The sequence below is a fragment of the Conger conger genome, chromosome 11 (assembly GCF_963514075.1).
Source record: "Conger conger chromosome 11, fConCon1.1, whole genome shotgun sequence".
Classification (NCBI taxonomy): Eukaryota; Metazoa; Chordata; class Actinopteri; order Anguilliformes; family Congridae; genus Conger; species Conger conger.
In genome coordinates, this window is record NC_083770.1 from 38,818,625 (window position 1) to 38,832,311 (window position 13,687).

At 48.4% G+C, this 13,687-nt stretch overlaps 1 protein-coding gene across 3 annotated transcripts in view; it reads left to right on the top strand.

The window, feature by feature from the left end:
* The first annotated feature begins 10,072 nt into the window (after window positions 1-10,072).
* arvcfb (ARVCF delta catenin family member b) overlaps window positions 10,073-13,687 on the top strand; it is a 116,641-nt gene continuing 113,026 nt past the window's right edge. For 2 of the 3 annotated variants that reach the window (XM_061260930.1, XM_061260931.1), the window contains exon 1: window positions 10,074-10,574. In XM_061260930.1, coding sequence (XP_061116914.1) covers window positions 10,554-10,574 — 21 coding nt within the window. In that variant the 5' untranslated portion in view covers window positions 10,074-10,553. Of the gene's footprint in view, window positions 10,575-13,687 lie in introns of all 3 variants that reach the window. The other variant, XM_061260932.1, reaches the window with a different exon arrangement.

Here is a 13,687-nt window from a genome sequence, read left to right on the forward strand (position 1 = left end):
CCTACGTGGCTAATGCAGCGTTTACATTTTGATGGTATAAACATGTTTCATCGTGTGTTAATGCGGAACAGCTAATGACCATAAGCTACATATCAAGGTGGTAAACATCATGTAATTGTTGCAATGGTGATTTGGTGTTATAGTTTTATTATTTTGGAAAGGCGCTTGGTACTGTTGTATTGCACAAGCATGAATGAGGAACGACGGGACTTGTCTCATTACTGTAATGTTACCTGCACTGGAAATGAGGACAGGATGGGCAACAAAAGTGTGTGTCAGTTTATACTGTCCTTCATGTTGCTTCTAAGAAATAACATCCGGTTTGTCTCTCCGCTAAGATCGATGGCTAAGGCTGGGAAAATTGAGCTCTTGCCGGAAGGTTCCATCGGGGTTGCGATGTGCGGTATTAAACGCTGGCAGAGGTGGAGCCTTCCGTCGCTGTCTCATTGAGATGTACCGAATATCCAGTTTGCCATTGACTGCATACCAGTAAACTAATGCAGCATACGTCACTGTGAACTGGCCATGCTGAGGACAGGGTTGGGGCTACAATTCACTGTAGCCAAGATTCACTGTGGCTAAGAGTTACTGTCGCGAAGATTCACTGTGGCTAAGAGGTACTGTAGCCAAGATTCACTGTCGCTAAAAGCTACTGTAGCTAAGATTCACTGTGGTCACGACTCCCTGTAGCTAAGATTCAGTGTAGCCAAGGTTAACTGTAGCTAAGAGGCACTGTAGCTAAGATTCAGTGTAGGTAGGATTCACTGTGGCTGAGAGTTACTGTAGCTAAGATTCACTGTGGCTAAAAGTTACTGTAGCTAAGATTCACTGTGGTCACGACTCCCTGTAGCTAAGATTCAGTGTAGGTAGGGTTCACTGTGGCTGAGAGTTACTGTAGCTAAGATTCACTGTGGCTAAAAGTTACTGTAGCTAAGATTCACTGTGGTCACGACTCCCTGTAGCTAAGATTCAGTGTAGGTAGGGTTCACTGTGGCTGAGAGTTACTGTAGCTAAGATTCACTGTGGCTAAAAGTTACTGTAGCTAAGATTCACTGTGGTCACGACTCCCCGTGGCTAAGATTCAGTGTAGCCAAGGTTAACTGTAGCTAAGAGGCACTGTAGCTAAGATTCAGTGTAGGTAGGGTTCACTGTGGCTGAGAGTTACTCGCTGTGTTTGGAAGTCGCAGTGAACTGGCCATATTGACGGCAGGGTTGAGGCATGCTCTCTGTGCCTTCGCTTTCCACGAGGCATTTTTATTGAAATTATTTGGGCCAGAAACGCATGCCTCATGAAATATCTCCAGTCTGTTTTAATGTCATTTTATTGTTCATTGGCTTGGTCGTCGTTAAGGCTTTTAACTTTTATTTAGTCTTTTTCTTTAAGCTGGGATTTTTGGGATTTTTGTTTTCAGAAAGGAAAGGGGGCACAGCTCTCTGAAAGAGATCCAAAGCTCATTAGAGGGTAACAGAGTAGATGTTTGGGACAGCCAGTTGGACTGATCTTCGGTGTCTAATTTTTTTTGGCTAACAGTACTGGGTACTGTTTGGGAAGGCTTGAAGAGTCATCAACACTTTTATTATGAGAAGAACTGTTCTACCATATACAAAACTCACAGGAAAGGTCTCTGTACATCCAAATATTCTGTAATTAATTTTAAATGTTAACACGGAACAGAAATGTGTTTGACTTGACAACAGCTCATATCTTATGTTAAAATAATGTAAGAATGTGCAAAAATTCTAGATTTTATATGTTTATTCTGTTCATTATCTTCATTTGTCATTGCTCATTGCAGACATACCCACTCTATATGCAAAGAAATTAATGTAAAACAGGACTTGATTTCTCAAACCAGGAAGTGGTTATTTTTCCCCTGCCAGTCTTAAGTACTTGGTCTGGCCTCTTTGGGGAAAAGCCTGTAAAAATATTTTCTGAATATAAAAAAGTTTTTTTGCTCATTTTGAAGTTCCCGAGCAGCCTGCTGAAAGGTTGGGCCGTCCGTGCGTTTGATCATGGGGAAATAAATAGCTCAGCTTTCATAAAGCAGGCTCAGTGCAGGAATGATGTATGTGCACTTGTTATTCCTGCGTACCGGCCCTCGAAAGAGCATCGGTAATCATAAAATCTTAAATAGTAATTTTTTCATCAAAGCTCAGAAATGTTCCGCATGCCACAGGCCATAGACTCCTTCTCTCTGCTTCCGAGGTAATGACGGGTTTTTTTTCGCCCCGCTTTCGGATCGTACTTCTCAAGTGCTAAATAGATTTTTCTCCTGTAGTTTTCCTCCTCACTGTAAAGGTCAGGTTTTCAGCGTGTGCTGCGTGGCAACGAGGCGGAAAAGTTCATTTTTCACACTCTGTGACAGGACTGATCCCAGAGGCTGCCATGCCCCCACCGCCCCCGCAGCTCACCCTCTCCCCCCTCGGGATCTTGCTCTCCGTGTTCCTGAGAACACGCTAGTCTGACACTCCGTGTTCCTGAGAACACGCACCAGAGGTTTCACATGCGTCTCACAGCACAGTTCATTTTCTGTTTTTATCAAATGATCTTTGATAATTAGCTGGTGCTTTGATCTAAAGCGACTGACAGTTGATTAGCCCAAGCAGGGGACAATACCCCCTGGAGCTGTGTGGATCTTAATGTGGCTACACTGGCGCTTGAACCACAAACTTTTCCGGTCCCAGTCATGCACCCTAGCCACTAGGCTACAGACTGCCCGAAAGCAACTCTTTTATAGTCCAACGATTGTGTTGCTTGACTGAAATCACAAAAGGTTTGTGAATGTTCTGTTGTTGGCCAAAGTGAACACACTCCAGTCGCCCGGAGCATAAACCAAATGTCGATCCATACCGCATTGTTGTTTGCAACAATGCTATGTCGCTGGACTATAAACTGGCCTTTTCAGTTTATGTGAGTTTCATTTCATTTCAGTGTGAGATGAAAATGTTCTTACAGTAGCTGAACATTCACGATCTGATGCTGATGTCACAATCACTACTGGTGACTGAAAGCAGCGGAGTTCTAGAACACTGCCTTAGAATGTTGAAAAAATAATAATTCCAAAAAGCCTACTCTTCAGAGGGTTAAACAGGCAAAAAATAGGATACAACCAGTCTTTCTCTCATTGGTGTAGGCAGCAGGGCACTAAGGAAGTTGAGTGTGGGGGCGCTCATATTCGACCCCTGAGTTTACAGCTGCCCTTCCCAGATCTGTGGGTTGGGAGAGGGGCTGTGTGAGGTGTGTCCCAAATATTTACACATATTTATAACTCTTTCCTGAGATATTAACACTGGTGAAATTAAAAGAACAAAAAATGTTGTTTGAAGTATACCAGTAACTCCTAATTATTTTTTTTTAATGAGCGAATGCAGTATGTTTTAATTCCGTATCTCAGAATGTGTTGGGGTACATTTTAATTGGACAATCAGTCTCGGAAAACGTTGTTGGCGCCTGAAGAAGAAGAACTTGAGCCATTGCTCTGGAGAAACAGAGCCTCTCCTTCTCCTGTAAGACAGACGGACGGAAACACGGACGGACAGACGGACGTGAAGACGGACGGACTCTCCTCGCGATGGCACCGCCGCTTCTCCCCCGAACACAAAGGGCACAAAAAGCCCCGGGGTGTCCCACACTGCCCTGCTTTGTGCTGCTGTGGGGCCCCAGGACACCCCAGTTACCCATAAATCACCTGCTTAACAATGAGTCACAGTGCCCCCCTCCAAAACCCCACCCCCACCCCCACCCGCGCCTCGCTGCCATTGGGAACTTTCTCTCCTCCCGTAAATGTGTAATTACCTTGGTGTGAAGCTTGCCTGCATTGTTTATTTTTGCTCTGTCTTTGTTTCTCTCTGTCTTTCTCTCCCTCTCTCCTCCCCCTCACTCTCCTGCTCTCTCACTCATTCTCGCTTTCTCCTTTTCCACACACACTCTTACCGGCATACACACACCCACACACACGCACACACACAGCTCACTTTCTCACGGGCAATAATATATGCTTGCTCATTTTGACCTAATTTTCATCAGCACATTCCCCCTTGCTCACAAAGCGGCCGGTATGCTAATGCTAACAGTCTAAGGAGTGTGTTGCAGTAAATCCATGTTACCTGTACATGCTAACAGGCTAAGCAGCTTATTAGAGTCTTCCCATTATATCTGTACGTGCTAGCAGGCTAAGCGTCATTTTTTAGTCTTCCCATGGTACCTGTATGTGCGAATAGGCAAAGCAGAATATAAGGTCAGCCTTGTTAGCTGTACATGCTAACAGGCTAAGCAGAATGTTAGGCTTACCATGGTACCTGTACATGTTAACATGCTAAGCAGAATGTTAGGCTTACCATGGTACTTGTACATGTTAACATGCTAAGCAGAATGTTAGGCTTACCATGGTACTTGTACATGTTAACATGCTAAGCAGAATGTTGGGTTTACCATGGTACTTGTACATGTTAACATGCTAAGCAGAATGTTGGGCTTACCATGGTACTTGTACATGTTAACATGCTAAGCAGAATGTTGGGCTTACCATGGTACATGTTAACAAGCTAAGCAGCACATTGCAGTCTTACTATGGTACCTGTATGTACAAACTGGCTAAGCAGCACATTGCTGTGCGTGCCAACAGGCTGTGCGTAGCACTTGGTTCTCGCTGCACGTGGCAGATAATGAGGGGTATTGCTCTCGGCAGAGTGTGGAAAAGCAGAAAGCCAGGAGACGCGGCGTTAAAGGTGCGCCGTTATCCTGCGCCTGAGACGCGTTGCGGAGCTCGATCCGTGTCCCTGTGAGGATGGCAGGTTATCCGGGCTGGAGAGGGGTTTATCTTTGTGTGCGTGAGGTACGGTGGCTGGTGGCTCGGTGCAAATGGAGAAAGAAAGAGGCACCTTTCTGTAAAAAAAGCTCTCTATTTGGGCTGTGTGATATGAGGAAAATATGTGATATGCAATCGCGGTGTGTCTTAAATAAACAAATATTGAAGTGTGCGCAGTTCTGATGTCGTTCTGCTTTAAGTACCCTGCTAACATAGACCCCAGACAATGAATAGCTTGTGCCCACTGAATAAACAATAAAAAAAATCCTTTTTTCCAACATGCCTTTATTGAACAAATTGCACATGAACAGCCAGTCAATTTAACAGAACCTGAACTTAAATAAACACTATTCATCACCCTTCAAGCAGTCTTGTGCAATGTTTTTTTATCTGGCATGTCCATATCCCGATGATGATTAATATGCAATGTATCGTGCAGCCCTACTCTGCCTGTGTTCCATCAGGGAGCTTCTGTGGCTACTCATCCTCCAAATTGTTCCCATTGCTAGCAGCCCCCCCCCCCCCCCACACACACACACAACCCCCCCTTCCCCGTCGTGCCGTTTGATCACAATCCATTAAACCATTAAAGTCGCTAAAAGCTCCCCGTTTTGGGGAAATCACTTCCATTTTTATGACTTGATGATAGCTCTGCCTAACGCACAAAATGGCAGACCGCGGAACCCTGGAGCATCTGCCCCCGCGCCATTATCCGTCTGAGGGCAAAACATTATCTCCACAGGATAAACAGTTCCCGAAATCACGGGCATCTGGCTCCGTGCAGCTGGCCGGCGCTCGCGTTTATAAATACGGGGGGTTGTCCTTTACAGCACCCCCCGGAGTCGCTCGAAGAATGCGACCTGTCGACCCCACCCCCGCGCACTCGTATAACCAAACACCGCTGGACGTTGACCCCCGCAGGTCGGGAGCAGAATCCGAACCGTTCGGAATGCCTAAATTCCCAGTCGGCTGTTATGGAATGTAGCAGAAGTTGTTTTTGTCGTGGTCGTTGTGGTCGTCGTCGTTCAATATAAACACAGAACTCGATAATCTTTTTGGTCCTGCTAAAAGTTGATCACCGCTATTGCCGGGGTGAATTATTTAGTGACGTTTTGTTTGAGTGGCTAGCGGTTGCGTAGCAGCCAGGCTTTGGGCCAGTCTCTCACTGCAGTTGGTCTCCTCAGGGACCGACCGGCCTCGTCAATTAGCGGACTTGGCACTCGCCTTTCTTGTGGTCGGCAGTTTTGGACGACTTCACACCATCCCATAATAAGTCACGCTGTTTATTGGACTGAGAGAGGGGTTAAGTTTACAGTTTGAACGCGGTAAACCCAGCGTTGTGAGAACCCTGCCTGGCTCTAATTTTGCTCTCTTGGCACTTGGCAGTTTAATTTTAATTCAGTCCATTCATGACTGAAATGGATTGAAATTCAAACTGATGAATTGATGAAATGTCTGGTCATTTTCCGCGAGGGGTTGACAGTGAATTCAGTTCATATCTTGAATCGACAGGCTTGGAATAGAATTAGCCTCACTTCTGCCGTATAGGGCTATAGTTAGTTGTTCATGAAAGCGCTGGTCTTGTGCAGTAAAATGATGAAACAATCATTTTAAAGACTCTGAAAGGGACGTTGGTTTCCACGATATGTCGTATATGAAGCAGATCTTTTGGGGGGAGGTTTTGGAGGGTGGGGAGTGGATTTGACTCACGCTAAATGAGGAGGGGGGGAAGCAGAGCTGTAACCTATGGCTCTGCGGAGAATACGCTCCGCTGCGTGAGAGGATATTGATTGGAGGGAAAAGGGAAATTGACACATTTCATCTGCATTGTACTTATCATATACAGGTACATGATCACATCAAATCTTGTATCTTGTTTTCCAGGAAGTGGATGGAAAGAAAAATTAATTAAATTATTGTGGTTTGAAAATTACAATTTAAAAACTTTTTTTGGAATGTATACTTGAAGACATGGTCATATGGTTATGAAGAATTGACTAAACTGAGGAACAAGAGAATTTTGAAATGAGGCAGTAGTCCAGTATAATGGGTAGGGAACCTAAAGGTTGCAGGTTTCATTCCCATGATAGATGCTGCCGTTGTACCCTTGAGCAAGGTATAGCACTTCACCTCAATTGCCTCAATAAGTGATGGATATTAATGCATAAAAACAAATCTAAAATAAAGCATCAAAATAAACAAGATTCATCTTTTTTTTCCAGTGTGCATGTCCAAGGATTTTAAGAACAACAAACTTTACTTTCACACCTGGCATATTCATTAGACACGGACCTGTTTGGGATGCCCAGGACAGCCATTTTGAGTACTGAATTTATCGCTCAGGAAAAGGTGTCGTGGGGAAGGTTTACCTGAACGTGGGGGTGCTCCTTGGGGTCCCCTGTATTTGATGACCCGGGGGCGGAGGGGGGTGGGGGGGGTCCGTAGTCGGAGAGACGGTGGTTGTGTAGCTGAGGCACGCCACGCAGCCCAGCCACGGGATACGGGCAATACGGGCTTTGCCATATAAGGACGCGGGGCGATCCGCAGGGGCTGGTGCTTGGGCCCGACTGGCAGCAGCTTGAGCACATTAGGAGTTTGGGGGGGCGGGGGGGAACCAGCAGACGTGTGCTGGCCCAGCTGTGGCTCTGTGCGTTACTTAACCACTGAGGGAGGCGGGCGGGGTGGCGGCGGTTTTATGGCATCATCAAAGAGAGCCGAAATGTCTTTGGATAGAGGGGGCAACGTCAGTGCTGGAATGTGAGGGAGACTGCCTTTGGAAGGAGTCGTTGTTTCCACTGTTGTGTGTGTGTGTGTGTGTGTGTCTGTGAGAGAGAGTGTATGTGTGCATGCCCGTGCGTGTGTGTGTGTGTGTGTGTGTGTGGTTCTCCCCTGCCCAGTGGAAATGGCTGCTTCTCACTATGGAACTATGAGGCGTAGTGATTCAGGGCCTCACAGGGCCTTCCTCTCCTGTTCTGCTGCCCTACAGCAGTGTCTCTCCGGGACTATAACTCCCTGCACCTCCATCACTCTGCCTGAGCAGTGCAGCTACGTGGGAAATTGAGTTTATTCACATGAACGAGAGAGAGAAGGAATTTGAGATATGGAAAAGTGAGACATGTTACAGTATTACCATGGTACCTGTACGCGCTAACAGCTGTTGTCATTTATTGACTACAGCTCCCAGGGCCTCCATCACTCTGCCTGAACAGTGCAGCTGCCTGGGAAATTGAGTTTATTCATATAAAAGACAGGAAGATTCGGTATTGGAGATGCAGTTGTGGGACTGTCATTATTTGCAGTTCTGCTTCCGAAAACTTCTGAAAAACTGTGGGAAGGCCCTAGCACTTCTCTTTGGCTGAGAGTAAGTGTGTTTATTTGTGCCGGAGGGACTCTAGAGTGGAGCAGCTCAGTGTTTTTCTAAGAGGCCATTTCCTATTTAAATCCTATAAAGTCTACAGCGTGACCGCTTCTGCTCAGAGCAGTGCTCAATGATAAACTCATTAGCTTCTATCTTCAGTCCTCTGTTCCACCTTCCTTCCCCCATGTAAAAACAACACGTCCTCCTGCACTCGTTTGTTGCTTTAGTTTGTTAGAGCAGCAGATTTTGACATCTCGACACGCGTTGTGTGAGACAGTTGAGGTTCTCTCTCTGTTTCTCTCTCTCTCTCTCTCTCTCTCTCGTTCTGTCTTTTGTCTCCTTTCTCCCGAAACCCAAGTTTGCAGAAAATGCAGTTTTAACGGATTTCAGCTTTGTCTAAGCTGCCTGACAGTCAGCTGGTGCCAGGCCACACTCTGTTAACCTTTACGCCGTCTGTTCAGTAGCCGTAGCGCGACGGCAGAAAAATGGACCAAGCGTGTTTGATCACCTACCTTCGGTATATTATTTATTAAAAGTTTTATTTATTTTAAACGATCCATCGTTTCTGTACCGTTATGCAAGAATGTTTTAAAAAAAAAAAGAAAAAAAGAGGAATAGTTTTAAATTCCGTAAATTATTCAGAACTCTACTTGAAGATAAAACGCGTTGTGGTCTGCCTTTGGCAGGCTTCAGTTTAATATTGCATGAGACCGGGAGGCTGTTTAATGGTGTAATACTACAGAACGGCATTAATAGACTATGAAAATAACACTAAACTATAACAGTGCGTCCCACCATTTGCCTTGTGCTGTGAAGTGTGCTGTGGGAGAATGCCCTTCCTGACGCTCCCTCTGTCTGCTGTACGTGATGTTTTACTGTTTTACGTTACGTCCAGAATAGGGCGGTTGATCAGACATCCCCCCCCCCCCGAAGGGACAGTCGTTACAGCTCCGAGTGCCGTCTCCGGGCCGAATCCCGTTATTAGATTAACATTCCTTCTCACTGTGGGAAGTGCGGAATATTCTCTCTCTAAAAATATGGATGGCTTTTAGTGTTGTGTTGTAAAAGTCTGTAGGGGGTGGGGGGGGGCTGGGGGGGGGGTCGGGGAGAGGGGGCAGGGAGAGGGGGCAGGGGCCAGAGGTTTGAAGGAAAAGGGGAGAATGGGGGAGAAGGGTGAGGAACTGTAAGAAAAAAGGAGTGGAGGAATGAGAGAGCGTGTGTGTGGCTGTAGGAAGGCCCAGGGTGCCCCCCCCCCCCCCCCCTCATCTTGGCTGTCTGGCTGCTCTCCTGTTTGGGCACATTGGCTGGGTGGGGCCGGAGCGTGCTGCTTTGAGAACGTCTCAGCTGCGTCTGTCCATCACCGCCCCCCCTTACACACACACACACACACACACACACTCAGAGACGGGACCTGGTCTGCATAGATGCTGTAGAAGAGGAGAGCAGGGCAAGAGAACAGGGCAAGAGAACGTACGGGGCAATCGCCAGCATAGACGAGACAACGCAGCCAGTTGCTACAGAGAGAGAGAGAGAGAGAGAGACAGAGAGAGTGAGAGAGAGAGCTAGGGTGTTAGAGAGAGGGAGAAACGGAGAGGACTAGAGAGGGAGAGAGAGAAGGGGCTACGAACGACTGACAGCTTGTCCTCCCGGGAAGACTTATTTTCTCTCTCTCTCATACATCCCCCCCTCCTCTCCTCCTCTCCTCCGTCTCTTTTATTCTCTGGGCCCCCTCCTCCTTAACACCCCCCCACCTCCACCCCCCCCACCCCCCCTCGCCTCGGCCGTGAGGGGTTTTGTTCTCGTCTTTGGGTAACTCCCCCTCCCTCCACTCTCCACACTCTACCCGTTATTTTGTCTGGCTTTTCTTTCGGATACCTCGCGGTAGCAGCGGCAGTGTCGGTCTTTCGGGGGGGGGATCCGTTCGCCCCTCTCTCTCTTTCTCTCGCCCGAGGGAACAGACGGACCGCACTCTCCTCTCCTCTCCGCTCCAGAAAAAAGAAAACACGAATCCGTCGCAGCGACACCTCTGCCGAGTCCAGGACCGGACTGTTTTTTTAAAACATTTTATTTCCCCCCGACTGGACCCAGCGTGTGTGTGTTAGAGCGTGTGTTTGTGTGTGTGTGTGTGTATGTGTGTGTGAGAGGGAGGGAGAGCGAGAGAGAGAGGGATTGAAGAGAGGGAGAGCGCAGGAGAGAGAGGGAGAGAGCGACAGAGGGGAGAGGATGTCTGTTTGCCTCTGAGTCGGCTCTCTTCTGCGAAGGGACTCCAGCGAAACAGAAAGGACCGGAGAGAGAACGGAAAGAAGGGGAAAACTTTTTTTTCCCTGAACGGAGGAAACTGTTGTGATTTATTTTTTCCGAGGAGGGCTATCGAAAGGATTTCAGCAATGCCTGCAGAAGTGAAGCAGGTTAGTGCCGCGGTGTACTCTGCGTTTGCCGTCCCTGTCTCTGTCTCTCCCCTCTTCTCTCTCCTCTACCCCTCTCTCTCTCTCCCTCTCTTCTTTCTTTCTATCCCTCCTGCTTTAGTCTGGGGACTCTGGAGTCTCAGCAATCTACATGAAGGTCGCAGAGAGCGAAGTTGTGTCATTTTGTGTACTGCGTCTCTCTCATTCTCTCTCTTTCTCTCTCTCTCTCGTTCTCTATCTCTCGCTCTCTCCCTCTCCCCTCGCTAGCGTTTCTCCAGGTGCTGCTGTGCATTTAATGCATTTCTATCCGTTCGGTACTTCTGTAACACCATGGCTTAAAGGGGAGCCTGTTTCAGCCTGAGGGTGCGTACGTGCTAGCCCCTCGGCTGAGTGTTGGTGCTGGTGTTTGGTGACATGCTAATAAGTTATTCTTTTCAGAGCAGCGTTTAGCGCTGTGGTGGCTTCCCGTGTTAGCGCGCGGTAGCTCTGTTCCACCAGACTGGCTATTAATCTGGCGTCCGCTCAGGGGTGTAATGTGTGCAGGATATGTGCATGTATAAAACGGTGGCGTTAACGCGTGTAAACAGCGGCGCTCTCCGAGCTGCGACATATATCACGTGTGAACATTACCGAGACCCGCGGGACTGAACTTGATAAGAGTTATGGCGGGGGTGGGGGGGTGGGGGGGTGGGTTGGGGAATTGTGATGCTGGTGCTTCAGCAGTGTGTGTTTCCCCCATAAGGATTGGTTATGCAAGGTGCTCTGGGGTGACCTGAAGGCTAGATTTACAGCGCAGGAACATTACCACCCCCCTACCCACCAACCCCAAACCTCCCCCCCCCCCCCCCCCCCCCCAACCCCAAACCCCACGTCCCCCCGAGAGACTGCGGGATCCGCGGTCGCTAGCGCACAACTATGTGATGCTTTTGTTCTTTTTCTCTGCTTTCTGTTGTTGTTGTTTTGTGAGAACGTTTGTTGCCCAGTAGAGCTGTAAAAGCTAGCAGAGGGCTTCTTTTGTTAGCGTGCTGTTAGCTCCCTCTGTTAGCACCCCCAAAGCGCCAACGTGCTGCAGCTTCTCACCGTGTGAAGTGCAAATTATGTGCCATTTCTCTTCACTGCGCGCACACGCGCACACACTCACTCACACACACACACACACACACACACACCCCACACAGACACACACACACACACACACACCTACGCATACCTACACATACCCCACACAGACACACACACACACAGACATGCGCACACACACACACACACACCTACATATCCCACACAGACACACACACTCGTTCCCTCACATGCACACACACACACAGCCTGGGGTTCCTGCTCAGCGTGAGTAGGGGTTTCACAGATCCACATAGCGGGGTTGTAAAGAGGAAGCTCTCGCGTGGATACTAGGGCAGAGGTTGTCGTCCCAATCCTCCCAATCCTCCAGAGCTCGCTCTGGCACCGGGGGCAGTCTGTCAGCTGCCGGCCGAGGTCTGATAATCTGCGCACTGGCACTGAGGAGAGAATGCCACAGACATCAGTTCCTGGCACAAGAGTCACAGTGTGTGTGTGTGTGTGTGTGTGTGTGTGTGTGTGTGTGTGTAGATGATATATGTACAGTATAGTGTGTGTATGAACAGTACGGAGTGTGTATGTGTGTACAGTATGGTATGTGTGTGTTTATGAGGTGAGTGAGTGTGTACAGTATGTTGTGTGTATGTTACTTTATGTATGTTAGTGAGCGTGTGTGTGTACAGTTTGGTGTGTGTGTGTATGTACAGTATGGTGTGTGTTTGTGAGTGTGTGTGTACGGTATGGTGTGTGTGTGTCACTGTACGTATGTTAGTGAGCGAGCGTTTGTGTCTTGGTTCTTTGGTTCTTTCTCGCTTTCCCTAAAAGCTGGTGCCAGTACTGCAGGACCAGGCTCCTACATTTCCTCTCCCTCCTTCCCCATTCCCCCTCTCCCGGTCCCGGCTCCGCCTCTCCCTCCTTCCCCATTCCCCCTCTCCCGGTCCCGGCTCCGCCCCGCCCCCCTGCAGAGATTCCAGTCGCGCTCCGGAGCGTGTTCCTTCCCCGACCCCTCCCTCCCCGCTGCCCGACATTCCTCCTGGGAGAACACCTGCTCCCGGCCCGGCATTCCCATCACTCAGCGTTCCTGAGGCCTGCCTCGTGTTTTTGTTGTTGTCCGGGTAGTTGGCGGTCTCTCGTCCTGTCGTCAGTGACGACGGGCGATTGTAGCCGCGGACGCGTGCAGTAGACCGGCGGTCGCCGACCCTGGTCGTGTTTGACCCTGGAGCTCGTGGATTTGTTTACGTCCTAAACGATCTGCACAGCCGCTGGGCCCTTGAGCAAGGCTCTTAACCCTGCATTGCTCCAGGGGAGGATTGTCTCCTGCTTAGTCTAATCAACTGTACGTCGCTCTGGATAAGAGCGTCTGCCAAATGCCAATAATGTAATGTAAATGTAAAGATCAACAGCCCTTCTCCACTCAAGAGACCGCAAGAGGTCAGTTAATCACTGTAATCAACTGCTTTAATTGATCAACTAAGTGCTGAGTAAAAATGAAGCCCAGCACAGCCCTGAGCTCTCCAGGACCAGGGCTGGGGGCCCCGGCAGACCCTGCAGCTCTCCGGGCTGTCTGTGCCTCTGCTGGTCTGTCCCAGCGAGGGGTGGGCTGGGCAATGCTGGATCCGTTTCTGGGTTTCCGTCCAACTTCAGCTCTTAATTATATAATTACAGCAGTCTTTTACGAGACCTGTCATTTTAGCTACATTCACTGATCCTGTACGTCCATAAATCACTTCAGATGACTGCTCTTGTGTCCCAGTGCAAAAACCTTTTACTGTGATCTAATCTACCAGTGAACCGACCGTGGTGTATAGAGTTAATTAGCTAATTGGGCTGGGGGCTAATTGGTGGAAGCAAAAACCCCCGCCCCCTTACAGCACTTTCAATTTTAGCCTTTTATCCGGAGTGGTGTGCGCAGCTGACATTACACACTTTGAAAGTGCCGTCCTTTTAACCCTTTTAAGGTGTGAAATTACACACGTTCTTAACTGGACATTCTAATGGTGATGCCAATCATCAGTAGTGGTTGTGACAGCGGTGGGGCT